Source organism: Vitis vinifera, chromosome 7 (assembly GCF_030704535.1).
Source record: "Vitis vinifera cultivar Pinot Noir 40024 chromosome 7, ASM3070453v1".
In the NCBI taxonomy this organism is placed as follows: Eukaryota; Viridiplantae; Streptophyta; class Magnoliopsida; order Vitales; family Vitaceae; genus Vitis; species Vitis vinifera.
In genome coordinates this window covers 1,321,968-1,349,451 of record NC_081811.1, presented here as the reverse complement: position 1 = coordinate 1,349,451, position 27,484 = coordinate 1,321,968, and the positions used below count along the sequence as shown (strand labels likewise).

At 36.7% G+C, this 27,484-nt stretch overlaps 4 protein-coding genes across 9 annotated transcripts; 1 reads left to right on the top strand and 3 right to left on the bottom strand.

Annotated features, from left to right (window-relative positions):
• Window positions 1–481: 481 nt before the first annotated feature.
• LOC100852748 (CST complex subunit STN1) lies at window positions 482–4,310 on the bottom strand. Of its 3 annotated transcripts, none has more exons than XM_010653692.3 (2): window positions 3,784–4,263; window positions 482–1,372 (listed from the first exon to the last, which is right to left on the bottom strand). In XM_010653692.3, exons 1-2 carry the CDS (start codon window positions 4,154–4,156, stop codon window positions 1,311–1,313), a joined length of 435 nt encoding a protein of 144 aa, XP_010651994.1. In that variant the 5' UTR covers window positions 4,157–4,263; the 3' UTR covers window positions 482–1,310. The 3 variants fall into 3 exon arrangements, with proteins under 3 accessions (XP_010651994.1, XP_010651995.1, XP_010651993.1); XM_010653693.3 differs by having other exon boundaries at window positions 482–1,379; window positions 3,784–4,250; XM_010653691.3 differs by lacking the exon at window positions 482–1,372 and adding an exon at window positions 3,335–3,533 and having other exon boundaries at window positions 3,784–4,310.
• A 2,935-nt stretch (window positions 4,311–7,245) lies between these two features.
• On the bottom strand, window positions 7,246–13,595 carry LOC100852781 (uncharacterized). 4 transcript variants are annotated; one of them, XM_010653695.3, is made up of 7 exons: window positions 13,405–13,595; window positions 9,070–9,185; window positions 8,638–8,751; window positions 8,271–8,549; window positions 8,029–8,142; window positions 7,548–7,620; window positions 7,246–7,439 (listed from the first exon to the last, which is right to left on the bottom strand). In XM_010653695.3, exons 2-7 carry the CDS (start codon window positions 9,130–9,132, stop codon window positions 7,402–7,404), a joined length of 681 nt encoding a protein of 226 aa, XP_010651997.1. In that variant the 5' UTR covers window positions 9,133–9,185; window positions 13,405–13,595; the 3' UTR covers window positions 7,246–7,401. The 4 variants fall into 4 exon arrangements, with proteins under 4 accessions (XP_010651997.1, XP_059593809.1, XP_059593810.1 ...); XM_059737826.1 differs by having other exon boundaries at window positions 9,070–9,311; window positions 13,405–13,581; XM_059737827.1 differs by having other exon boundaries at window positions 9,070–9,304; window positions 13,405–13,581.
• A 138-nt stretch (window positions 13,596–13,733) lies between these two features.
• Window positions 13,734–16,680, top strand: LOC100852813 (uncharacterized). The gene is made up of 3 exons (XM_003632275.4): window positions 13,734–13,869; window positions 13,971–14,133; window positions 16,176–16,680. Exons 2-3 carry the CDS (start codon window positions 13,995–13,997, stop codon window positions 16,556–16,558), a joined length of 522 nt encoding a protein of 173 aa, XP_003632323.1. The 5' UTR covers window positions 13,734–13,869; window positions 13,971–13,994; the 3' UTR covers window positions 16,559–16,680.
• A 1,041-nt stretch (window positions 16,681–17,721) lies between these two features.
• On the bottom strand, window positions 17,722–26,312 carry LOC100852835 (homocysteine S-methyltransferase 2). Its single transcript, XM_010653696.3, has 7 exons — window positions 25,759–26,312; window positions 24,233–24,289; window positions 23,918–24,147; window positions 23,359–23,488; window positions 22,835–23,038; window positions 21,923–21,994; window positions 17,722–18,076 (listed from the first exon to the last, which is right to left on the bottom strand). The coding sequence occupies exons 1-7, from the start codon at window positions 25,933–25,935 to the stop codon at window positions 17,909–17,911; spliced, it is 1,038 nt and encodes a 345-aa protein (XP_010651998.1). The 5' UTR covers window positions 25,936–26,312; the 3' UTR covers window positions 17,722–17,908.
• Window positions 26,313–27,484: the final 1,172 nt, after the last annotated feature.

Genomic DNA, 27,484 nt, shown 5'->3' with positions numbered 1-27,484 from the left:
TTGCTTTTTCAGCTTTAAAACATCTTCTTAAGCCAACCTCCTCTTTTCCCCCTCCACAGTTTTCATAACCGTTTTATGGGGTCAATTGGGGGGCTTTTTAATCATCTTTGGAATGGGCTTTCTTCTTATGACACTTTCTTTTTCCTCACAATCTGTCAAAAGAAACTAGTATTTCCAAACACCTTATGATGATGATGCAGACTCTCAACACTAAACACAAAAGCAATTCATAGATCGAGCCGTTCGTGAGTCTAGCTTAGGCTAGCTATTTTGATGTCGAGCCCACCCACAAACTAGGTCTGCATGGGGCCAACCCAACTACTGAGTCTCAGCCCAACATTTTGTACACGTTCAGCCGCTGGGTCAAAGCAGCCGAAACGAATAATTTGATTAATTCAAGAATCAGTCCTAATCAGAAGAACAATCCATTATAATATTCGATTAAAAGCAGAACAACCCTTGATTAAAAGCAGAACAACCCTTGATCCGAAGAAGGGGTTTCATTAATCATTATTAAAGTCTGATTAAAGACACCCTGAAATCATGTAAGTCCAAATGGAGAATACAAAGAGTAATTTTCTCCAAGCAAGGGGCAATGGTGGGGCTGTTTCCAGTTGAAGTTACAAGAATATTATAAGGATGAGGACTCCCTAGGACAGCAACACCCAAAAGCAAAGGACAACAGAAAATTTTGACTTGGTTCAAGTATGATGTGAAGCTTTTCACTTTGGGTAGGGGAAAAATACGAGGGAGTTTTAACCAAAAACACTTTGAGTTCATTCACTTCATTTCATTGACCTGGGCAGAGGTGTTGTCAGTGTCTCTTTTTTGCCTTTCATTTTCATAGCCTTCATCACCCTCCATGTTGCCCATCAAATCATGAGGGAGGTGTGCATCCATTCCACTCCCTTTATCCTTCCAGCAATAACTACCATCTTATTCAATCTGGCCCTGTTGGTCATTTAAAAGATGATACATCCTTTGTATTCCCCACACAGATCTATTTTATTTACGCAGAGAGATGCATACGGCTCATGTGGATGAATTCAAGAAAGGGTCTTCCTGTTGACATAAATTTAAACTAGTTGCCTTCCTGTTCGATTGCTTTCACCTACCCAAAATCGTATTGAATGTGGGATCTTTTTGCACGTTATGTGCCATTCTTCTTCTTCCTCCAAACCCCCACTTTTTTTTCTCAGTTGCCTTTTTATGCTGTGTCTAGAGCTTCATTTAAAATCCAGGAAGTATCTTTGAAAGATTTGGGATCTTGGGCAAGCAATAATTTGCTTCCAACATATTATCCATGATTCTTATCCCCAAAACATGGGTGGGATCAGTGGAGAGAGAATCTGGACCTGTTTCCATGATCTACCTGTCCTCTACCAAAATGCAGCCAGAGTTATGAAGGTAATTTGAACGAAACCGTGAAGAAACAAAAAAAATGATATTAGCCTCCTCAACAAAAACAGATTTTATCCCACAAAATAAAATGATTACAAAGAAGGTAACAGACCAGAATAGCTCGACTCCATTGTTATTAGAGTTACAGAAGCAAACCAACACAAGCATTTCTTTAAACCACTGCAGTTCAAATGAGGCATGCTAATGACACTGAAGTGGTCAAAACTTATTACTAATTATCGGGTTAAAAGTAATTTCAGGTAACTCATGGAAGTAATATAAAGGACATGGAAACACATGAGAATAACCCATCTGCTAATATCACTGTTGCCATGTCAATATGTTTCTGTGTGAGCTACTAGTAAGATGCGTTTCTCGTAAATAATTCTAATGGTTCAACTTATTTACCACCACTAGGAAAGCTCAATATGTTGATAAACATTGATATCAAGAGCCAAAAGAAGCAATCCATCCACATAAATTATACATCTATAATGGCTAGCTCAAGCTCACAACATTCACCACAAAGAATGATTTGAGAATCAAGATGGTGGTTGCCATAAAAAGTACTTAGCTATAGGGCATCTATTAAATGTTCAGCTATAAATGCATGCTTCTATGCAATGGCACAAAAGGACGATCCAGTTCTACTGTTGCTGATCCCACTCATGAGTAATTCCATTGCCGTCAACATCATCTCTCAATCTATACAACTTGTCTTTTGGCTTTTGCAAATCTTAAAATCCTACCAATTAGCTCTAAAATGGCATGGATACCACCACTAAGATGAAAATTACACCCACAAAGGCATCACCCAACACTATTGACGCGCAAAAGGAAATTCATGGCCATTTACTTTTCTTTTTATTTGTTATTTCTTTTCTTTTACTTACTCTACCACATACTGCTTGGCTGAACCATTCCAAGAGTGAGGAAACCAAGGTTGTGCAGAAAAATCCCCAGAAATAACCATCAGTGGCAGAGCCACATGATGCTCCGGTTTGATCCCTCTCCCAAAGTTTTGCTTGGAAGCCATGGTCAACAGTAAGCTAGGTAATTGATCCCTTCTCTCTTTTTTTTGCGCCCCACCCCCACCCCCACCCCCACACACAACTTATTTTCTGACTCCACCATTAATAATCATGACTTAGTTTATGTAGTTAAAGGTACTAGCCTACATCATTACTCAGCCAAGCAAGTCTAGAACTCTAAAATTTTGAGAATAATAGAGGAGAAAATACAAAAAATTAATAGCTAGCAAATTAAGGACAAGACAATAAAGTGATATACAATGGTTTGATCATGTACAAGGAAGACCATTAGTAAGGGGTGATTTGATTATCGTAGGACACTGTAAGAACACGGGAAGGCCAAAAAGAAAATGGGTAGGGCCTATAAGAAAAGACGCAGAGGCATATGGTTTACAGAAAGATATGGTCCTAAATAAAGTTCAATATTGAGAATGGGTTTGTGTTGCTAAACCCTAAGTGATTTTAGAATGCTTGTTCTTCATTTATAGGTACTATTGTTTGGGGAGGGAGGGGGCAGTGGGGGTTGGGGTGGGACACAGAACCAATCCTGAACCTACCTTATCCTCACTCCATACCTTATTGTCCAAGTCAAGCTTCTAGGTGTGGTTCTTACCAGACTTGTCAGGTTAAACTGAGTTTGCTTTTGAGCATTCTTCCATCAGAAGGCATTCTATGCTAGATCCATTTTTTTTTTTTTTTAAAAAAAAGATTCATATTCAACATCATCATGTTAAGTTCAGATTAGCAAAAGAGCTCCCTTTTATTGTATGCTTAAACCTGTGTTTTTTTTTTTTTTTTTTGGCCGATGTTTTAAATTCTACAACTTTTTCTTCAGTAGAACATCTTACAAAAATAATTCTCCAACCTCAGTGAAACTCAAAATTGTGCAAACTCCAAAGAAAGGCAAGAAAGGCATGTTCGTCTTTTACATTTTTATTTTCATTTCGCTCAGAAGTTTAATTCATGATTGGCATTTTTGAAATTTTCCTAGAACTTTCAACATACTTTGCCATTGCAGCTGCATGATAAACTTGTAGTTACATCGTTCTTCACTCTTCATTCTCGAATTCCAAATCAAATCCTGAATCTGCTTCAAAAATTCTAAAGCAAAAAACAACCCAAACCTCAACAAGTATGATTCATGTAAAATTAAACCAAATTCAAACTTCAAAGAAGCAGAACCAAACCCTACTAAATTTTCACCAAATGAAACTCGAAAACCATTGCTATTTTCCATGAGGCATAACATCATAACATTTTCTCGCTAACTTAATACAATCCAACCAATGCAAAATCTCCATATTCGGATCCCTCTCGACAATCACATTCGAAACTGTAATTTGCACTGTACCTCTGTACGCCGTGATCCGGCCGCGCACTCTGACAAGAACTCCAAGCTTGACCTCCGACGCTTGGTACTCCGCCAAATCGGCAATTAATCTAACATCCGCCGGATTCCGACGAGAAAAGTAGGGGGAAGAGAGGTGGTTGAGCCAGAGAACACAGGGGACACAGCCAGTGCCGTCGTCGACGGTGAATTTGAGGAATTTGTGGGGTTTGAGCTCGCGGCTGGTGACTGTACCTAGGGTTTCGGCGCGTGAGAGGGGCGTGCCCCTGCGAGAGAAGGAGATTGGATCCGAGGATGAAGGCGAAGGAGTTTGGGTGAGGGAGAGAAGATCGAATGCGAGCAGCTTCACGTGAGTATTGTACAGTTGGTTGCTCATGGTTTACCGACAGTTTCTAATTTCAAAATATGTGAGGTTAGGGCTCATGTTGGTTAAGGTGCCAAACTGGACAGTGCAAGGTTTTGGCGGCAAAACTTTGATGATAATAGTCCACTAAGATTCGCCACGTCATGACATCTTAGGCTGATGTGGCAATTTCAAAAGACGGACGGCTATGTTCGGGAGCCGTTATTAGTTAACATTTTCCTTTTAGGAGAAAAAAAAGCACATAAAAATGCTTTTCGCTGTCAATTATTCCCAAAACAGGCATAGTATTTTTTTAAGAATATATTTTACTTATTTTTAGTTTTTCTTTTTAAAAAAAATAATAATTATATAAATAAAAAAATAATGAAATATTAATTATTAAAGATAAAAACCATTTTGAAGGAGAAATTGAGAAAATGTTTTTTTTTTATGTAAATTCTCTTATAATATTATATTAAGGTTCTTTTCAGAAATGATATGAAAATTCAATCAAATCAATCATTAAAATCTTATAACTTAAAAACTTGCAAATTTTAAAAATTATGAGGGCAATTGTCAATAAATTAAGTGATAAGAGAAAAGATCGGGTCGGTGGTAGCTACTAGTCTTGGAATCGACAAAGAGGAATCTCAATTATTCGAGGTGTCAACCGATTCAACTGTAACTTACAAAAAGTATGGCTCCAATGATCATATGCAAAAAGCATATTAATCAATAAGCAATTGATCAATCAATTGATTAGTCTGAATTATAACTTCTACTTAACAACTAATTTTAACTTGAAACTCTTAGGTAAGACTTCAAGCTTCATTTATATATAGTCTACGCTTGTAAGCCATCGTGTTATCCAAATATCGAGTCTTTAATATATTTTCAATGTAATTATTTTAGAACTTGCAAAACTTGATGATTGCAACTTAAGACTAGCTACATTTCCCATTGTAATCAATTTGCAATATTTCTTATTTCTAGATTAAGGTGTTGTTTGTTTTTTTACTTTTTCATGACTTATTATAAACTTTTTACTAAATAGAAAAAGTCAAAATATGTGATTTTTTTTAAATAGAAAAAATAACACAATGATTTTTTTTATTTTTTAATATTTAATAGAAATAAAATACTACAAAAACAAACAACCTAATATTTAATACTATTAAGTATTAAGGTTCTATTTAGAATTAAGTAAAAAAACAAACACCACCTAAGTGTACACCGAAAGATTCCTTGCTTTGAAGAATCCTTGGTACAGTATGGTACCTCAGAGCATGGGTTGAAACATGAAGCCATGGACATAGGCAATATTGTTTTGAACTACGTTAATATCATTGTTTACACACTTTTTTTTTTCTCTTTAGTTTATTGCACTTTATTTTATTATATTTATTTTGTCTTTATTGATTATAATCTTCTAATTTAACAAAAAATTTAAAAGTAATTATCCTCTAATTCATATCTCCCCTCTACCTAGGTTCTCTAATTAAATTGACTTTGATAAAGTCAAATTTCAATTAAAAAGGTGGAGAAAACCTATTTGGATATTTTTAACATTAGCCATTAGAATTGGCTTCAAGCTTTCCCAACCTTTCTCATTGGATTCCTTGGAATACAAAGGATTGTGGTTCAATGGATAAATATTCCCACCTCTCCATCTATCTCTAAGACCACCTTTTTCATTTTAGTAAAATTGAAACCAATAAAATAAAATAAATTCAAAATTCAAAATTCAAAATTCAAGAAATGTTGGGAAGTCCAAATCAGAAGGGCCAGAAACTATAAAATTCACATGCTAATAAGCCAAATTAAAAACCATGGCCCATACCCAAGGTAGCAGTGAAGGCAAGTGACATTCTCAATGAGGGAACCACACCACCTAAACTAAATGCTGGTGGCCATCCAAAGAATACATTCTTCTATTGACATTCTCATGGTGAAACCACAACCACCTGCTATGGCCCTGTAATATTAAATGTTGCTCCTCCACAAAATCTCTCTCTCTCTCTCTCTCCCTCTCGCCCTCTCTCCTTTCCCATCTGAGCCAAGGGCCATGGGCTATTATTGCTGTTAAACTGTCAACCCTGTTATAATTTATGAACAAATGGGACGAGGGACAGCGAAAGATGTGTTTGCATTTATTGGGTCGATAGCCTCTATACTCATATCATGGTTTCCTAAGGGACCACGGCCGGTTGTTTTAATGGGTACATTCCTTCACATGCGGTCACGTGGCAGGTAGGACAAACGAGCAAACTGGAGAAGGAGATGGAAATTGTAACAACTTAAGGTATGTATGTCGGAGAAGAAGACAATATTTCTTTATCTGTGAAAGGGAAGCCTAGTATGAGATGAATACACAGAATGGGCTTTAACTTGAGACTTATCAGAGGATGGTGTGTGTGGGTGTTGGGCTAAAGTGGAGGTACTACAGGGTTTTATGCAACAGTGGCAACCAACTTCATCAATTCTAGCCTAACGGGAGTCATATCTCCAGGCAAGCACTAGGTTCAAATGCCTATATTCAAGTTCCACTCATTCTTGAGAAGGGTAGAGGTTGAGGGAAATGCTGAGGGAGGAGAAAACTTCAAATAGCTCCAAATAGCTCTATCAATTATTGATCACCAAAATCACATGAAGAGAGGTGACTCCTGGTATCACACCATGACACAAAAGGCATAAAAAAATTTCATATACCTTAGTTAAAAGCACTCGACTACTTTGGACTAAGCCTGTACTGGTTCTTCCAGTCTTAAGATTCCTCTACCCAATCAACGATACAAATCTTCCTGAACTATGGCCCATATTCTACCAGCAGCCGTTGACTAGATACAAGTACCCATAAGCCTGTACTGGTTCTACCAGTCTTAAGATTCCTCTACCCAATCAACGATACAAATCTTCCTGAACTATGGCCCATATTCTACCAGCAGCCGTTGACTAGATACAAGTACCCATATGATTCACAGATGCCTTGCTAACAGTCAAAAAGATGTGAAAACAGATGAAGCTCATTTGTTTTGTTATAGTATTGGTGTAACGTTGGGGCTAAAAAGACCGAAAGATATCCCATGTGGACAACATATTGAGTCTTTATCACAACTTGCAAGTTAGAGGTCCAAGGCATGTGTATTAGAATTTAATTACTCCAATAATGTGTAAAACATGCAAATAATAAAATACAGTTTTAGACTTTCTCATAGCATTATCTGTCTGCATAAACATCTCTCTCCTACCTTAATGCGGAACACATTATTGAAGGTGGCTTAGCCAACCATTGTGCGCTTTCGACCTCTTTGTCGCACTGCAATGCATGTGAAGCAATAGAAGAATAAGAAAATGACATAAAGGATAACATGTGAAAAGAAATGCACTAAAACAACAGAAAAAGAGTAGGAGAGGAGGGCTGCACCTTGAGCTAGCTTATTCAATGTGGATGACCACTGTTTTGAGGACTTCCGATATGCAGCAAGTATGCGATCCATCTGTGCAGGAATGCCAAACCATGACAAGATTAGCTTCTTTTTTATGAGGCTCTATTTATGTGGAGAACATTTCTTCCCAATAAATTAGTTTTCCGAGCATTTAGAATACAAATAATAATGACAAAAATAAGTAATACCAATAATCATAATTATGAAACCAATTTAGCAATATTTTTTCTCCATGTGCCTTACTTTTACAATATCAGAAATTTATGGTTAAACATGTGAATACCATGATAACCATCACCACATTTCAATATAAAGATGCAAATTCTCATCATAAAAAGAGAACCACAAGCATCACCATTGTTGTTTCCAACTATATGCAATCTCAAGTAATGTTTTTGAGCAAAAAATAAGCAGAAGAGTCTGGAAATTAGAATGAAAGGTGGCACCCGCTTCACTTACCACATTCCCACATGAAGAATGCATTGATAGCAAGGCCCGCTCAAGTACATATAAATCAACAGCTTTATCTTCATGAAGGGTTGATGTGAAGCTTAACCCAAAATCAATGAGGACCTAGGAGAAGGTAAAATAGTCATAACATAGTTGGATAAAAACCATTTTATCATGGGATGGGAAGAGGACAAAAAAAGGTGTGAACAACCCAAATCCTCACATGATCAAATAAGGGCACAAATCCTCACCAGTTGATTGGTACCACTCTGTATTAACATGTTTGATGTGGTCAAATCACCATGAATAAGGTTACCATCATGCAACTTCCCAATTGCATCACCAATCTGCTTTGCTATATCATCCATCCGTTCTTCAGCAACACCATGCAACCCAAAATCAAGAAATACATCTTTGACAGCTGGACCCTCCACGTACTCAAATGTTAGGGTCTGCAGCACAGGATCCACAGAGTACAGTACTGGAGTTGCTACTCCTAGTCGTCTAGCTCTTGTCATGCATCTGGCCTCCTAGTCAAGGGTGCCGTTTTGGAAGTAGGGCATTGTGTCATTATATTACAGAAACAAAAAGGTAAGAACCCCAGGTCCAGAAACTAACCGCATTCAAACGCTTGAGAGTGAGTTTTGAGTCCAAAGATGGATGCCGGTACTTCTTTGAAAAGCGCTCCTTGACAACACACCTCCTTCCCACAAAGTTTGACTCAAAAACTCTCTGAAAAAGGACATAAGAATTAGAACAAGAAACTGGAAATAGTTTTAGTCAAATTTACTTCAAGGGAACTGCTTTGGCAAGACCAAATTCAGGCTGGCCAATAATGGCCTCAGTTAAATTCGTTAGAACATTCTAGTACAAAAGTGCTAGTGCTCATAATAAATTCTAAAAATACCCCAGTTCCTTGAAGAAAATCTTGAGACACATTATAGTTGGTTGCTAAGGCACATGTTGTCTGAATATGAGTCGAAAAAAGCAGATGAAATTTTGCAGTTTCCGAAACAGAACCTTAAGTATTCAAATTTTAAATTGACTCACAGCTTCAGCTCCTTGTTTCAACAGAATGAGGGAGCTTTCCTTTCCATCTGCCTTTATTTCCATGATGACACTTTGGTAGCACTGAAGTTGCTTTTGAGCTATGTAACTGCACTTACCTGGAGACAATTACCATGCAAGGAAAAAGGCAAACAGATGGCAGCTGGGAACATCAGTAAATCATGCTGGCATTCACCTCTTCAGAGGCCTCACAGAAAAATGATTTTTTGATGCCACTCTGGAAACTTTTCCAAAAATGCAGCAAAAAGGAAAAAAGAAAAGGGAAAAATTAAGTTTTCAGAAAGACACCCACTTCATTCATATACAAAGTGAACCAAGATGCCAAAGAATAAGTAGGTGTGCGCATTACCAACCATAAAAGGTCCCTATATAATATATTCTAAGCAAAACAGTTTTTCATATCAAGGCAAAACTGATTTCTGAGATGTTACGTAAAATTCAGAAGAAAATTGTATTTTAAGCAAATGAAATCATATGTCTGTAAATAACTAAAAAGTAAACTATGACACAGAGACAGTACCAAAAATTTGGTCCACAGGAGGCGCTCTTCGTAATAATAGCAACGTAAGAAAATTTTAGTAAATAAATAAAATAAAAAAACTTAAAATTAATTCATGACACTTCTATACAATAAATTTGTCATATTTATTTATTTTTGATAAGCAAACACATGTATTAGCAAAAGGCAAAACGCCGCAAAGTATACAGGGAGTATACGAGGCGACAGGGGCCTCACAAGCTTACCAAAAAAGCAACAAAAAACCAACCAACCCTTAGCTGGAGGCTATCCACTCCAGGAAACCTATAAGGGAGCGAGACTCCGCACCACTATACAACTTTGCCCACCCCCACAAATTACTAACAAAAGAATTCTTAACTCTTTGTATAGCTAACTCCCCCCCCCCCCTGAATGCTAGTCTATTCCTCTCCTTCCATACCGTCCAAAAAATAAATAACGGTATGGATCTCCAAATTTTCTCCCTCTTTTTTCCCACAAAAGAGCCCTTCCAGCTGACAATCACCTCCTTTACAGTTTCTGGGAAGACCCATTGGGCTCCAACTAAGCCAAGAACGATCCCCCATAACACTCTAGCCACTGTACAACAAGATATTGTACTTAATTAATCTAATAACAATATTATTAAATATGTTTTCTCAAAATACATACCTAAGCAATTATTCATTGACTCATCTTTATTTGATTGCATATTATTATTTTCATATAATTTCATTAATAAATAAGAATTTTTTATAAGACTTGAATGCATTAAATCACTTTGATTTTCAAATTTTAACATGATGATTGAGTGTAGAAAATCTTCAACTAAATTTTTTTCTTTATATCTTGTTAATTGTTGAGTTTGTACCATCACAAAATGGTGAAGCCAAAGTCATGTAATTAGGAGTTTAATCCACATTGTTGCACGTGCAAACAATGTTGCTTTGTCTAAATGATGGCTCTAAAAGAAGGTTAAGGAAAGTTGTGATATCAAATGTCATAAAAGTTTCGAGATGAATTGATGAAAGGCTAATTCAAAATGTGGTTTCAAGAAGTAGCACAACGTTCAAGAGAGTCAATGACATAAATCAACCAAAAATGGATGTATTACTTGGCCCATTGTCAACATCTCATAACAATATAAACTTAATTTTCAATGTGTGGCCGCAGAGCATATATAAACAAAAATATCCCCATCCTATCCCATTATAAAATAGTAAGCTAACAACTGAAGAAAAGGATAAAATTCATGATATATCATGTGGGCTTTTATAAAATTTAAAATAGGGTTAATTTCACACACCTCCCCTCAAGTTTTGGGTGAATACACTTGATCCCATTGGTTTGAAATTTCATCAAATACCTTCCTTATCCTTTTCATTTGTTATTTTCACTCTTCTTCCCTCTCACTCAAGGTAAGAGAGGTATTTAATAAAATTTCAAACCATTGGAAGCTAAGTGTATTTAACCAAAACTTCAATGAAGGTGAATGAAATTAACCCTTTAAAATATTATAAAAGTAATTAGTTTGGTCTAGACTTGGGGATTTGCTTTTAAATGAGAGTTTTTATTTTATATATGTTTTTAAATAGATAAATTAATATTGAACAAACAACACCCCACTAAAATCTAAAATTAATCATATTGAGGAGAAGGTTATTGATATTATTATAGTTGTTGTTGTAGTTGGCTTTAAGGGGTTTAGTGTTATAGTATACACAATGCTCCACCCAGTCCTAACGTGGCTCTATCTACTATGACAACTAATGGGTAAGCAAATATCAGTGGTGGGACTGGCTGTAGAGGCAGAGGTACTAGTGTTGTGGGAAGGTTTGATCCTGGCGAGATTCTCGGGGTTCAGTAATTTCTTGGTGGAAGGTGATTGAGCCATAGTTATTTCCTTGGTCTCCACAGAAATAAGGCCCTCAGAAATTGGATTTGTTGGCATGCCAAAATTTCAGGTTAGCAATAGAGTCGGAATATTCCTTTTCATGGTTTCCTTGCTCCATGAAGCAGATAGCAAACACTTTGGCTTAGTGAGGGGTTTTGTAGGAGAGTTAATATTCTCCTGACAGTTGTATTTGGGTCCCTTTGTTTTATATTCAGCATCGGATTGTGTTTTATTCTAATACTTTTTTTTTTGGTGGGAGGGCTTTTTGTCCTTATTTGGCTCCAATAGCTTAACTAAAAATACCTTCTAGACAAAAGGCCATGGCAGGTGATTGGTTACAGATAGCAACCAAAGTGATGATGCATGTGCTTCTCTTCATGCATGCACCCCTTTTCTTCATGCATGCATCTCTTCACATGAATCATGGATGCAATGACTTACCAAGCTTTTAAATATAGGAAAATCGCAATAAGATAATGCGAGAAAAAAATTATTAATCAAAGTTTTATCTTACTGCAACCAAAACATTTAGAAATCCAATTTCTGCTGGAGAGAATGGCCACGGAAACAAGTGGAAACTAGAAAACTAATTATTATTCTAGGGTCCAAAAAAAAAGGAGACCCCAAGCCATTATGTCTGCATAAAAAATAAAATAAAATAAAAGTAGTAGATACTTGTTTCCACCAAATTGAGCACCCTCAAAAAAGGTTAGTCTTGTACTCCACAAGAAATGCAAATGCTTAAACCCAAATTCACAGGAAGTGAAGGCATTTTTTCTTTGAGTTCAATCAACCCAAAAGAGTTGAGGCATGAAAGGCCCTAGGAAATGTAAACTGGGTGGGGTTATCCTCATTATTTTGTATTCAAAAGAAGGGTACTTCCAAGTGTTTGACATGCTCTCTAGAACATGCAAATTTAAAGTAACCACGCAGGCTGATTCCAAGTTTGAAAATGTCAATGATGGTTCTTCCTTGGTAGACAACCCTAAGAACTTTTGAAGCTACCGTGTGGTATGAAGATTTCAATGTCATCTGGCATTCAATAACATTCGTAAACTGATGTGCGCTAGGAAATAAGTTCAGATATTTAACTACAAAAGTCTACTACCGTCTGCAGGAAGCAAGAAAAGAAATAAAGAATCTTCCTCCACCGAAAATTCCTCCTTTAAGGTCTATTGGCTCTGATATGTCATTTTGAATCTAATATAAGTACACTTTGGATATAACCAAAACAGCTTTTTTGAAGACATCTTTTTCCATGAATAGTTGATTCCACATGCTAGCCATAGCCATGCCCACCTCCAACAGCGTCTGTATTTCTTGTTTTCAAGATTTTGCTTTCTACAGAAGTCTACCACTAATTATAAAAATTGAAAAGAACATCTTAACATGGAGGTGGACACGCCTGAAGCCTAAAACAATGGTGTTGAAGTTGAATGACAAAGCATGGGTGGCATTTCTTAAAGAAAAAGAACACCAACAACCAAATTTCATCAACTTAGATACTCATTTTCTGTAGGGTCACAAGGAAGATCTCTTCAACGGAGAAACGCACAAACAACCCATACAGACACAACCAAAACAAAGTAAATTCCAGGAAGGAAGACGCTATAGCAGATGGGATGGAGACGAGAAAGGTCCCATGAATGACCACGTTTCTTTGAGGCATTTTGTCGAGCAGCTTGTAAGCACAACCATACCACAAACAAAGAATAACAGTAGAAAAGAAAATCATAAACCATAATCCAAAACCACCAATGAATCAGAGAAGGAACACAGATTTCAAGAAGATTTAAGATGAAAAGCACCACCACAGAAATTGTACACGCGACAAAAACATAGAAGCCGGTGATAGAACACCTGATAAAAATGGACATGACCGAAGCAAAAATTAACACAGTGAAGTAAAGAACAGAAGAGCGCGTACCGTTGGTTGGTCAGTTGGGTCGTTGATGAACGCCGGACAACGCCCAACAGCGGCGGTTGCAGGGTTAGTCCCTTTCCTCTTCAAAGACGATGCTCAACTTCTTCGCCTATAAAACGGTGTCGTTTTTCTATCCAAAAGTTTCCTCCCACTCCCGCGGACCCGCGCCATGCAGGCCCACCTCCGGTCGGGCTTTTTTTATTTTAAAATATATTAACAAAATATATTTTTCATTTATTTTTACAAATTATTTGAATCATTAAATCACAACCGTTGAAAGAAGGAAATAATTAAATTAGAAAATAAATTAATTGCATGGTGTCCGTCCAAAACAGTACACTTTCCCAATGCGAGCACTAAAACGACGTCGTACGGATTCTGATTGATTGCCTTGGATTTTTTCCTTCATCCGAGCTCAACACCCCAACCCCCAACCCTACCCCTAACCCTAACTTCATACCGATAGAGGTTTGTCCTCTCCCATGAATTCTGTTGTTTTTGCGCTCTTTATTAAGTTTGATTCGTTGATTTCACCACCTCAATTTGATTTTTCTGTTTGTTTGGTTCAGACTTGAGAGACTCGAAATCTAACCATGAAAAGGGCAATGCCATGGGGTGATGAAGAAGATAATTCATCATCATCTTCTTCATCATCCCTGGATACAGACACAGAAGCCGGTGATGGGTCTTCCAGCAAAAAGCCAAAGAATAACAGCACTGCAGTCGCTCAAGGTATTGTTGTTACCGCCCCAATTTCCAATTTTCTTATATTACAGTGCAAAAGAGGAAGCAAAAATAATTTTTGTTGTTAATTTGTATAAGGGCAAGTGGCAGTTGGAATTACAGTTGATGAATTTGGATTAGGAATGGTGGTGGGTGTCGTATGAATTTGGGTTTGAATGTGGCAAGTTTGGATTTGTCTGAACATCATGACACCCATTTGTTAATTGAAAGCTATGCTTACGAAGTTTGAAGGAGGAAGAAGTGATATTTAGGATAGGCAAAAATTGAAGGCGAAATTTTCAATTTGGTTAGGGTTTGGGCAGTGGTTCTATACCCAGCTGAACAATATAAGTGGATGTTCAACTATTCTCATGCATCATCTTGGCAGCAGTGTTTAGTGCATTTTCAGGCAATGCTTGGTTCCAGAAAGCACTAAGAAAAAGAAAATAATAAAAATAAAGAAAATAATTTTCTCTTTGGTTTCTCATGAAAAATATAATTAAAATTAGTTAAAAATTTAAATATTTTCAAATTGTTTAATCTGTATATAGAAGAAGAAAAATAAGTTAAATGAGTTTCTCTATTTTTCATTTTCTTTACTTTTTCTTTTACTCTATGTTTGCTCTTTATTTTCTTTTCCTTTGTATTTTCCGTCAAATTTTCCAAGAACCAAACATAGGGCAAAGGTTTTAAGGTTGGGGACTTGTTTGTCCTTGGAAGAGAACTCTCATCACAGCAGTGCTTGTAATGGTGTGTTTCTGGATGAGCATGCTTGATGATGGTATCTTGTGTTGGGTTGTGATGTGATATTGAGCTTGATTTCGACTGTGACTAGTCTCTAAATCTGTTTTGAGAGATTATAGTGAATCTGGGGTATTTAGTGGCATTTGTAGTTCATTCACATAGTGCTGCAGGATGATGCTACAGCCTCTTTTCCTATTAACCTTCTTGTAAAAGCAAGTAGACAAATGCTTTCTTGCCACAAAACAAACACAGGATAAAAGGGTTATTTGATCTCTCATTCTTTTCTCTTCTTTACTTTGTTTTTGCTCTGTCTCTCTCAGGCCAAATAAAATGTAATGAAAAGTTGCTTACATGGTTTAGGGCATCCACTTATTTTCTGTTGTTGTTGGCCTTGAACGTATAACCCATTGAACCATGAATTAGGTAAGTATTAAGCTAGAGTTACAATATAGTATCTGGGTCTTGTTTGGCATTATGAAAATCATAACCGACATCTTTCATCTGCTTGACCTTATTGGATGTCCAAATATGAAAAATCTATTTAGATGTTGGGAAATTATTGCAGTTGCTTACATGGTTTAGGGCATCCGCTAATTTGCTATTATTGTTGGCCATTAACATTTAACCCCGTTGTTGGGCGTTTGTTTGAATACTTTGTGTGTACTGTTTTCGCCGCTTCTAGGCGTTTCTAATGCAAGTATATATATATATACATATTTACATATATAAATAAAAAATAAAAACCCATTGAACCACGAATTAGGTAAGTATTGCAGTTGCTTACATAGTTTGGGGCATCCGCTAATTTGCTATTGTTGTTGACCATGAACATTTAACCCCATTGTTGGGTGTTTGTTTGTATACTTCGTGTGTACTGTTTTCGCCACTTCTAAGCATTTCTAATGTAAGCTCTTAGTTACCTATAATAATAAAAAATAAAAATAAAAACCCATTGAACCACGAATTAGGTAAGAATTGAGCTAGAGTTACTCTGTAGGATCTTGGTTTTGTTTGGCATTATGAAAATCATAACCGCTAATGAGACACATCTTTCATTTTATTGAAATTATTGCATGTCCAGATATGAAAAATCTATTTAGATGTTGGGAAATTATTGCAATCAGGTATGAAAAAAGGGAATAATTTAACTGATCAAATTTCAGTTATGTAATAGGTTTGATGTTGGACTAAGGTGGTTTCTCAGTGTGATCCATGAAAGTTGGGTAATATGTTGCTTCAGACTTAGTGCTTACTGTTAGTTGTTTATGTTCTATTTGTATTACCTAATTTTAGTTGCATGTATGCAGTCAAGTCTGGAAAGCAAAAGAATGGGGCTATAGACTTTGAAGCTTTGAAACGCCATGGCTATAAGGGTGGCTTATCTGTCTTGAGTGTGCCTCCACCAAAAGAGGATGAGAAGCGAGACTGGTCATGGTCTACTGGTAAAGATAGAGCTACAACTAAGGAAGTTGAAGAATCTTATGATGAACGTCAGAAAACAAGATATGCAATTGCTGATGGAGAGCAACTGATGAATGTTCAATCTCGGAATGAGAAAAAGAATCTTTCTTTCTCACAGAAGGAAAAAAGAAAGAGAGATTTTGGTCAAGCGAGTAGGGGGAAGAATTATGTTGAAGAAGAGAAGCGGTTGTTAAGGGATAGTGGTATCTACTCTGGTTTTGATTCATAATCTACTTATGATCTTGAATCCTTTATCATGTAGAGGGTGTGGTACGTGATTACAACTTACAACTTTTCATCTCTTTGACATTAATCTTTGCAGTAAAACTAAACCTTTTGCATTCTATAGTACCATTGGTATGCCACCACGCCACTAGGGGTTTTCATACTGATATCCATTTTTCATGTACTAAGGTTCTTATGTGTTGGAAGAAAAAATGGAATTCACCGTCACCAAACTTGTCATGGCTCATGACTATAAATCGATGCACACATTCCACCAGGCTTACTGATATTTGTTCAAACTGTTTCAATTGAATGTATCAAGACGTACTAATTGAAAAACTAAGAGGATTGGGCCATTTCATTTGACCTTTTTTCAAATTCAATGGATGTTGGTTGATTTGTTTGGAGAGAATCATTTGGTTTTTTAGTGGTAGCCATTTCATCAGATCCGCACTTCACCATGTTTGAGAACAATTTCTAAGTCTACAGGATGGTATATGACCCTGCACACTCCTAGGGCCTAATTGGCTTATCTAAAGCTTCTAATAGAAGTCTTCACCCATGAACTCTCTATCTTTATGGAAAAGAGCTTTTACACCTAAAAGACCTTTTCAACTACTTTAAATTGCTTAAACTACAATCAGATATGTGGCATAAAGGGCTTTTAGGTAATCAAGAACCCATGCCAAGCATGACCACAATAATGTTTAGAATACCCATCTGTATCAATGCGATCAAGAATAAATTTGGGAATACAAATAAGTTTATTACAATTCAGGGGTCATTGGATGCTTTCCTGCGTTCTTTCTTTCTATTATCATTGCCATAAATTTTAGGATGTATGGGCATTATTGGCTCATTAACCCAATATTATGCAGCATCTCAGGTAGTATGGATGGTTTATACTTTATAGATATTCTGAATGAACTTACAATAAGCTTCACAATGAATAAGACTAATCCTTATATCTCTAACACTCCCACCACCTTCTGTCAAAAATGACAGAGACATAAGACATAATTCAGCATCAAGCCAACAGAAACTGCATGGCTAGTCATTTTTTTCCTTTTTTATTTTTATTTTTTTTATTTAGTTTGAAAACCAAAACCATCTTCCTATTCATTGATTTCTTGGGCACCTGCCACATGAGTCCACATGGTCATTAAGGAAAGCATTTTTAAAAAACATTAAACCCAAAATTTAATCTAGAATTCCAGAACTCATGCATACAATTTTGTTGGCGTCTCTTCTCCCCATTACACCCTTAAAGAAAAATCCCACTTATGCAAGCCTCCTCTGCATCTGGTTTGGATACATAATCTTATCTCTCATCTGATGAAGTCAGTGTGGTTTCTCAAGACTTAAGAGATGCAGTAGCAGATCTATTATTAGATAGGGTCCGGTATATGGCTCTGATGGTGTTTGGCGTAGTCCTGCAGCAACCTCCCACAAGGGAAGCCCCTACCTCACACCATTTGTTAACATATGATACGAAGTCTTCAACTGAAACTCCTGTTTTTTGCTGCAATAGAAACAAGGATAACAGTTAGTATGGCATAATGCAGAATCAAATCCAAAATAAAACATCTAATGGGAGAGAGGGGAGAGGGAGCAGAAAATTGTCTGTGTTCTTAAAATGGAAAAAGTGTTGCTTTTCCACTGCCACCCAAAGAAGTTTCCTGCCTTTCACGTATGGTGCAAAATTGCATCATGGGCCATACTAAATTGCCTCTAAAACAGCTAAACAGGACCTGTTGATTTCTAATCAAAAGTTTTGGATTCCTTAGTAAATAAGTTTGTACAAGTCTTACTTTTAGTTGGGACATGTAAAGACAAGGTTTCAAGGATTTGTCTCATTTAATTGACACTTCTAATACTACCATTCCCACATCTCCTTCAATCACTTCCACCATCACCACTATTATTGTTGTCAAAACCACTATTATTGGTAATACAACCACTTATATGCCACAACCAATACTAATACAATGACTTGCGCCATAACCATCACACCATTTATCATAACAGTCATCACTGCCATAACTGATATTGCCATAACCTTCGTATACGGCCACCACATCCATCAAACCTGCAACAACTGTTGCCATTTCATGCTGTCTTTACCCCACCACCACTTCTACCTAAAATACAGCCAACCCCAACATGCTGTCACCATCATTAATGCCACCATCTCCACCACCACTGCTCTTGTCAGCACATCCACCATGGCTGATATTGTAGATACAACTATCACTGTAATCATCACTCAATTCCACTATCACATCCTCCAAAACTACAATTGCCCACCAGCATTATTTCCTACCCCTTCCACAACTTCAGTAGCTCTACCAAATTATAAAAATCGATATCTGAAATAGGAAATTTAAATTCCAGATATTTCCATTGTTGGACTTGGAAGTCCTAAGACTTTAAAATTCCAGTTCGTTTGAAATTTTCAACAAAAACACAAAACCTCAGGAACTTTAGATCGCTGAAGATAAAAATGGTACCTATTGGAAGGTGATTCAGTAATAAATGTCAATTATGATCACCTTCTGCTTGATATCATTCATTCAAAAGAAGGAAGAGAGAAGAGAGAGAGAGAGAAACTGCAGTTTTATTCTTATCCAACTGGTGGCACATGCTAAATGGTCCAAATAAACGACTGGCTGGGTTGCATATACCATATAGGAATCTCAACTCAATATGCCTCATCCCGACTGATCAGGGACATCAATACAATCGCCTTTTTCTATTCATCATTCAGGTTGCAAAGGTTCAATTACAGGTTTCAGCAGGATCTCAATTAAAGCAAACTTCTTTGGGTCCTTCCTATAGGCTTGTACACTAAGAAATTTCTGGAGTAATGACTTGATGGTAGTTCTTAAAAAGATGGGTTTTGGGGAGAGATGGATAAAGTGGATAGATTGGTGCATCTCCACAGCGAAATTCTCCCTTTTAATTAATGGTTCTCCATCCGGTTTTTTTCAAAGCTCGAGGAGGTTGAGACAAGGAGATCCCCTCTCCCCTTACTTGTTTGTGATAGCCATGGAAGTATTTAATAGTATGCTGAGAAGGGCTATTAGTTATCTAGGTGGAGGGTGAGTGGTAGGAAGGGTGAGGGGTTGCAAATATCGCATTTGTTATTCGCGGACGATACGTTGGTTTTTTGTGAGGAGTCTTTAGATCAGATGACTTATCTAAGTTGGTTCCTCATGTGGTTTGAGGCGTGTTCGGGGTTGAGGATCAACTTAGAGAAGAGTGAGATGATCCCGGTGGAAAGGGTGCATGATATAGAGGGATTGGCCTTGGAGTTGGGTTGTAAAGTGGTTGGGCTTCTTTCTTGTTATCTGGGACTGCCTTTAGGGGCACATTTCAATTCGTTGGCTGTGTGGGATGGGGTTGAAGAGCGTTTTCGCAGAAGGCTTGCTATGTGAAAGAGGCAGTATATATCTAAAAGGGGGCGACTCACCCTAATCAGAAGCACTCTTTCCAGTATGCCTATTTACTTTATATCTCTCTTCTACTTGCCAAGAAAAGTGAGGTTGAGATTGGAGAAAATTCAAAGGGATTTTCTGTGGGGTGGGGGAGCTCTCGCCCAAAAACCTCACCTTATCAGATGGAACTTGGTTTGCTTGGAAAAAAAGGAAAGATGGGCTAGGTGTGAGAAATTTAGCTTTGATGAATAGTGCCCTTTTGTGCAAGTGGAATTGGAGGTATGCTAATGAGAGAGAGGCGTTGTGGAGGCGTGTAATTAGCCTCAAGTATGACGAAGAGGAGGGGGGATGGCGTACTCGAGATGTGATGGGGAGAAATGGAGTTGGGCTATGGAAAGCAATTAGGAAGAAGTGGGGGCTGTTAGATGGCAGGTTAGCTTACCATGTGGATAATGGGCAAAGAGTGAGATTCTGGAAAGACAAGTGGTGCGGAGATGGGCCACTTTGTGAGTCATTCTCCTCTCTTTTCTCCATGTCCATGTCAAAGAATGCTTGGGTTTCGGAGGTTTGGAAACCCGTTGGAGATGAGGATGGTTGGACTCCTCTTTTTGCAAGGGCGTTTAATGACTGGGAGATCGATTTGGTGGAGCGTTTGTTGCAGAAGATCCATGCCTTCAGGGTTCAAAGGGAGGAGGAAGATATAGTGATCTGGACAACTTCAAATGATGGTGCTTTCTCAGTTAAGTCTCTTTATTCTATGCTAGAGCGGGGGGACTCTTCTATGTTCCCTAGTGAAAGAATTTGGAGGGCAAGAGTGCCTCCAAAGGTAGTTTTCTTTGCTTGGAAGGCTTCCTGGGGTAAAGTATTAACTCAGAAGCAACTTCAAAGGAGGGAGTTCTCTTTGGCAAATAGGTGCTTTCTTTGTCTATCCGAAACAGAAACGGTGGATCATCTCTTTCTTCATTGTGTCAAGATGTGGGTCCTGTCACTCCTGTGGAACCTTCTTTTCTCCCTTTTTGGTGTATCTTGGACTCTTTTGTGTACAGTGAAGGCAACCCTTGGATGAAATGGAGGGTTTGTGGGGAAAAGGCGCAAGAGGGCTTGGCAAATGGCTCCTTTATGTATTTTTTGGTCAGTCTGGAAGGAGGGAACTAGCATTTGGGAATGAGGAGCTCTCACTTCAAAGGTTGGAATATTCTTTTGTATGTAATCTTTGGTCTTGGGTCAGGGGTTCCTTAGTAGAGAATCATTCTTCTCTTGTAAGTTTTTTAGACTAGATAGGCTCCTAGTTAGGGAAGGTGGTGTGTATACTCCCTGTATACTTCGAGGGCACTGTTTTTTTGGTGTTTCCTCTTTTTGATTAATATACTTTCTTTTTACTTATCAAAAAAAAAAAAAATCATTACTAGTAACAAGAAATCCTAGTTGTCTCTAGACCATGAACCACGAACCATGTTTTTCATAGGTAACATTTTTTTATAAAGCAAATGACCAAGTTTAAGTCCAATACTTAGATCTTTACATCATAAAAAGATCAAAAACTTAAAAACAGTTTCCCTAGACACTGGTTCCTAGTGATACTACTAAGCACCTACATGAGAATGACAATTGAGCAATCAAACTGAGATACAACTTTGAAGACGGTAGTCGAAACAATTAATAATATTACTGCAATAGGAAAGACTATCATATAGAACAAAAAGAAACAAAGTGGGAAAAATTCCATTTTGTTACATGGAAGATAAAATCCCCCTATGCTACTGTTTTTAGTTGCATTTTCAATGACGTTTCCATTTAGAGGTGATGCCTTGAAATTTTTTGTAGTGAGTACATTTTAGAGGATGGATTTCTGCCTCTGAAATTTATGAAGAAAACAAAAAGGAAGGGTTTTCTCCATATGGAGTCCAAACAATCGAAGAAAGGCAACTTACCACCCACTCTTTCTGTTCAGGATCATAGCTCTCACCACTGTTCGGATATATAAGTATTGGCTTAGTAGTCACCTGAAGGAAACATTATTAAAGTGTAAGGATTCCATTAAATAGATTAGCATATTGGAATAAAATGAGTTCACAACCTAGAAAAACATTAGAGAACCACTCACTCCAAAGGAAATAAGGAGAAAAAAAAAAAAAAACCAGGAAAGAGTTACCTTCTGATCTATTATCAATCAAAAGTTAGGGAATGAAATATAGCTCAACAGAGAGTAGAGGTAATACTATTGTAGTTGCAACAAAAAGCACCCAAATCATCCTGGAATTTAAGGCATCTCAAAGTTCACAAAATGTTTGTTAACCTCACTTGTGTACATTAACATCCATCTTTTCTTTCTCTCTCCTTGTTTTCGGCCTTGGCGGCTTTGTATACTCAGTGTATACTTTTGTGCACCCTTTTGCTAGATTCTATTAATATATTTTCTGTTTTCCTATAAAAAAAGAAAAAAGAAAAAAGAAAGAAAGAAAAAAGAAAAAAAGAAACATTAACATCCATCTTTATTCAATTTTGTAAACTTGGAAAACTTGGATATAAAGGTACCACTTAGACATTTTACAAAAATGATAGCACACCTAACATTTCTTTTTCCTTTTTCCTTCACAATCATTGACGTTTTACAGTGCTGAGCATAAAATCACAGGATTTCATGAAGCAAAGACAAAGCACAGAAACATCATATACTACATCAACTAATAGGGTTCAGATCTTTTATGGTTGACATAAGCTGTGATAACAAATGAGAAACACAAATCCTATCTCTAAGCTTAAATTAAGAATTCCAAAATAAAAGTAAGAACACTTTCACCAGAATTATTATTAATGGGGGAATAGCAACCCAAAGATCATACCTTTTTAATAGACAAAATCAGTCCATGAATAAATCTAGGAGGTGTGCAGTTGATCCCAACAGAAACAACTTTCTTGCATGATTCAGCAATTGAGACACATTCAAGCAAAGAATCACCACTGACCACATGGACACCATCCTTGGAGTTGAAAGAAAACCATGCTGGAATCTTAATATTTTCTTCCTCAAGAAGCTCAGCATAAGCCTGCATGGCCATCCATCATTCAAGGAAAACAAATGAAAACGTGAAATACCAAAAATGCACAAAAGCCATCATTTATAGCAAAGAATAATCCCTCCTGATTATTAACCCTTTTCATAGCAGTTCAAGCTTTGAATCAAGATAAAAAAAATTTGAGCATTGCCCCAATCAAAATCCAGGCACTTTAATTGAGTAATGTGAGAAATCTATGGGCCAGATGCAGTGTGAAGCCATTTGCTGATAATGATAAAAATCAGTCCAACTTCAAATTTCTTTGTGAAAAAATAAAAAAGTTAAAATATTAAAGCCATCTTGCCAAATACCTGAGCTTCAAGCTTATTAGGAACTGTTTCGAATGCAATTAGGTCAGCACCTGCATCTGCTAGGATCTGAACCCTTCTCCGATGAAAATCTTTCAAGGTTTCCACAGTTATTTCATCACCATAAATACCACTGCACGAAGTCAACAATAAAATAACACATGTTATGACTAAATTACCAATTCACATCATGGTTATCAGTTCACATGAAGATGTTGACCTGTCATTCACATAATAGGAGGTTGCAATACATAATATTCCACAAATTCCATTCTAAGAATTTTTTCAAGCCAAAAAGGGTCATGTTTTCAGACAGACAGATTTGTAAACAGAGAATTGATGTGAAACTTCAAAAATAATATACCTACAAGGGTAGTAAATTAAAGTATCCATAAAATCAGAAAAATGATGGAGTGAAATGATTACAAATAAAAATAAATAAATAAATTGAACTCCATCAAGATACACACTGCTAATCAACAAACTGGGGGGAAAAACTCTCATAATCACCTAAAGAAAACAGTAGCTCATGCAATGACTTTGGGAAGTAGTGTCCACTCACCTGTACTCAGACCCATCAGCTAAATAAGCTCCATAACTCCCCACAGATGCTGCAACTAAAATGGGACGGTGTTTAAGAATCCTTCCATCTTCACTATCATCACAAGCAAATTCAATACATCTGTCATAATACATTTTCCGAGCCTCACAGGCGATCTCCACACTTTTTCTAAGCAAGGCTTCACTTTCTCCTCTAGAGAAGCCTCTAGCTTCAAACCCCTGAATAGTAGCCTGTTCACATATATGTAGGCTGAATTAACCTGAATGTCAATTTAATATAGACAGATTAGATAGATAAGTAGACAGACAGAGCTACCTGGTAAGAAGCTGTGATTATAATATCTGCACCAGCTTCAAGGTAATCAAGGTGTACCTGCACTATCAAGCAACTGAATAAATTATGCAAAGATAGAAACATGTAATTATCATCCCACCATGTCAGTAAATATAAAGGAAACATTTCCACTCAGCCTACAGCTTTCATGTTCATACTTTGCCAGTCAAAAAATTTCCACTCGACCTACAGCTTTCATGCTCATCCTTTTCCAGTCAGCCCATGTCACCAATTGCAACTCATAGTCAACATCTGTAGACCAGCCACCCCATCCCATCCCATCCCAAACCAAGGGGGAAATCCCAACTCAAATAATCATCAACATATGGAACTTTATGAGCACAGCCAAAAAAAAAAGAGCTCAAACAGTAGCAATTATCCAGTAGTAAAAGAAAATAACTTTCAATTGTATCTGTTATCACAAAATTCTCTTTTCTAATGGAAAAGAGAAAAAATACCTATGGTGCTTTGTGATGTCATAGTCACCAAAGTGTCCACATCAGCAACATTGTAGTACATATTATGAAGGGAATATCCACCTAATAAGACTCTCAGCAGGCACATAAAAATATTTTCACATGTAATAGTTCAAGTGTTTAAATCAATCTATTTTTTAGTACAATATTGAATGACAACATTCTAAGTAATAACCCCTTTTTAATACTTGAGTGGGGGACTGTGGTCAGTTATAGAGTTACTAGAAGGGAATTTACATGCAGGGATGTATAATCTCAGGATATAAAATTGGTGAGAGTAAACTTTGCATTGGATGAGTGGGGGTGTGTAATATAGACACGGACCAGAGAGATCCCAGTCCAAGATTTTCTTTTGACAGACAACACACAGCTACCAGGAATGCCCCATACTATTCATTAAATAATGCATGTTCACCAATGAGAAACCAGACCCAGGTGGTCCAAATTCATAATGCATACCATCTTAAATTCCCACACTGCAACATTCTGATTCTTCACTCCAAGTAATCTCAAAGAGTACCACCCCAAATTCACAAATCTACTCCCCTTCAAGTATAAATCCAGATTCCTAAACTTGATCTGATACTTTCATGGGAAGCTGTTATTGGTTAGTATAACCCACCAGATGAAGATTCACTAAAAAGGAGCTAAACATTTCTCTAGATATATCCTAGTGATAAAAAAATTGTTAATTCTTTAAGGCAAAAAAACAAAAAATACCATCAATGGTCCCATACTATTTATTAAATAATCTTGTCTGGGATAAGAAACCGTGCCCATACGCTGGTCCAACTCCATACATCCACAGTACATCTTAGATTCTCATGGCTAAAAGATCCAGTTTTCTTTCTCTCCCTACATTTTATCAGAAATCAAACAGAACACACGAAACCCTAATAAGCTTAGCACTTCTTCAATATGCCTGGAATCCATCAAATCCACAGAGATCCACTCAACATACAAAACAACAAAATCAACAAACGAACAGCTTGCGAATGCGCACAAACATAAGAAATGGGAGCAAGAGACTACCGTGCGAATGAGGTGAGGAGAACTGAGGAGGCATTTGGCGCTCCAGAGAGGGTCATTTAGGTCGGCGCCATGGCGCTCGAGCTCCGTCGCGAGACCGCCATCTATGACGGCGACACCGCCGGTTTGGAGGAGGAAATCGGAAATGAAAGAGGAGGGTTGGAGGTCGACGTGGCCCATGGGAGACACCAAGTCAAGACCGAGTTGAGAAACTGAGTTCCGGCGACACCGGCTCGTTAGTTATTTATGGCGGTTAGCTCAGCCCCGGACCCCAACAGCCACATACCATGAAATGTCGATGTCGATGCTGTGTGTCTAGATCCTTTGCGTTTTATAAAGAAACTTTTCTCAATTTGACCCCTACACTTTTCAAAAATTACCAATAAACCCACACCATTAAAATTATCATGATTCATGGGGATAAGGATTCCTTTTGGCATGGGAAATTTGGAATCCAATCTGAGATTTGCAAGCATATAAACATCTTGATTACTTTTCCCAGATTGGTGAAGCAATACAAGCTCAAGTGAGTAGGCTTAATGGTTTTCTTACAAAGCTTTTGGTTTATTTCTAACCTAACTTCATTGAAAATTTTAATGTACCAAAAAGGTACCCATCAAACTCTCGATTATATTCATTGAAATTACATCAAAAAAAGAAAAAAAATCTATATATGTAAGAATGAGATGAATATATAAAGCAATGAGACGAGACTATATACAAAATAATGAAATTCAAATGCATCTTAAATGTAATTTGATTGATCATAATTTTTTAATATTATAATATAAACCTATATATTATAAGGTCTCGTAGAAATGTACTTTTTTAGTATTTATTAAAAAAATGACATAAATGATGTCATATGTATCTTTTTAAATCTTATTATTTGTATTATGTCCTGTTTATTTGTATTCTTCTACCTTGATTTCATTCATATTGACAAATTAGAAGCTGACTATGTCCATCAACTCCCATTTATATTTGAATCTCGTGGACGCTTGGATGAATGGATTTTCTAACAATAATTGTTTTTAACAGATTTGATATATGCCTTTCCAACATTAATTACTTTTAGGAGAGTAGGTGATGTTTGTTTTTTTACTTAATTTTAAATAGAACCTTAATGATTAATAGTGTTAAATATTAGGTTGTTTGTTTTTGTAATATTTTATTTCTATTAAGTATTAAAAAGTAAAAAAAAACCAATATGTTATTTTTTCTATTTAGAAAAAGTTATATATTTTGGCTTTTTTTATTTAGTAAAAAGTTTATAATAAATCATGAAAAAATAGAAAAACAAACAACTTAAATTCTAAAACTAAATTACTTTAAATAAAAAACCAAAAAAACAAACATCATCTTACTAATGAAGTATGCGTGTATACATTTATTCAACAATTTGCATCTTATCCGACATGGAGAACATTATTATAAATATGTCATCCTACATGTAAAAGACAACAAATGTTTTGTTGGATGATCATTACAATCCCAACAGAAAATCTTCCTAAATTATAATATAAAGATTGGGAGAGGGTGAGGAGGTGATGATGTGATGTGATTTCCTTGGCATTATATGAGACAATCAATGAATTGTGGATGTACACAATGACTCACTGCCAATAAGAAGAAAGCAATGATTCCTTGATTAATCATTTGTGTCTCAACCCCTGTTTCAAATTTTCAACATTTGTTTTGCTTTTAGGCCCAAATTCTCACTTTGAAA

Coding starts and splice junctions, on each gene's coding strand:
- LOC100852748 (XM_010653691.3), bottom strand. CDS start 4,156: ATGAGCAACCAACTGTACAATACTCACGTGAAGCTGCTCGCATTCGAT. Junction 3,534..3,783: donor CCGGATCACGGCGTACAGAG/GTACAGTGCAAA, acceptor TTTTTGCTTTAG/AATTTTTGAAGCAGATTCAG.
- LOC100852781 (XM_010653695.3), bottom strand. CDS start 9,132: ATGGAAATAAAGGCAGATGGAAAGGAAAGCTCCCTCATTCTGTTGAAA. Junction 8,752..9,069: donor TGAAACAAGGAGCTGAAGCT/GTGAGTCAATTT, acceptor GTCCTTTTTCAG/AGAGTTTTTGAGTCAAACTT. Junction 7,621..8,028: donor ATTCTTCATGTGGGAATGTG/GTAAGTGAAGCG, acceptor ATTCCTGCACAG/ATGGATCGCATACTTGCTGC.
- LOC100852813 (XM_003632275.4), top strand. CDS start 13,995: ATGAAAAGGGCAATGCCATGGGGTGATGAAGAAGATAATTCATCATCA. Junction 14,134..16,175: donor CAGCACTGCAGTCGCTCAAG/GTATTGTTGTTA, acceptor GCATGTATGCAG/TCAAGTCTGGAAAGCAAAAG.
- LOC100852835 (XM_010653696.3), bottom strand. CDS start 25,935: ATGGGCCACGTCGACCTCCAACCCTCCTCTTTCATTTCCGATTTCCTC. Junction 24,148..24,232: donor TAATCACAGCTTCTTACCAG/GTAGCTCTGTCT, acceptor ATATGTGAACAG/GCTACTATTCAGGGGTTTGA. Junction 18,077..21,922: donor CTGAACAGAAAGAGTGGGTG/GTAAGTTGCCTT, acceptor TTTCTATTGCAG/CAAAAAACAGGAGTTTCAGT.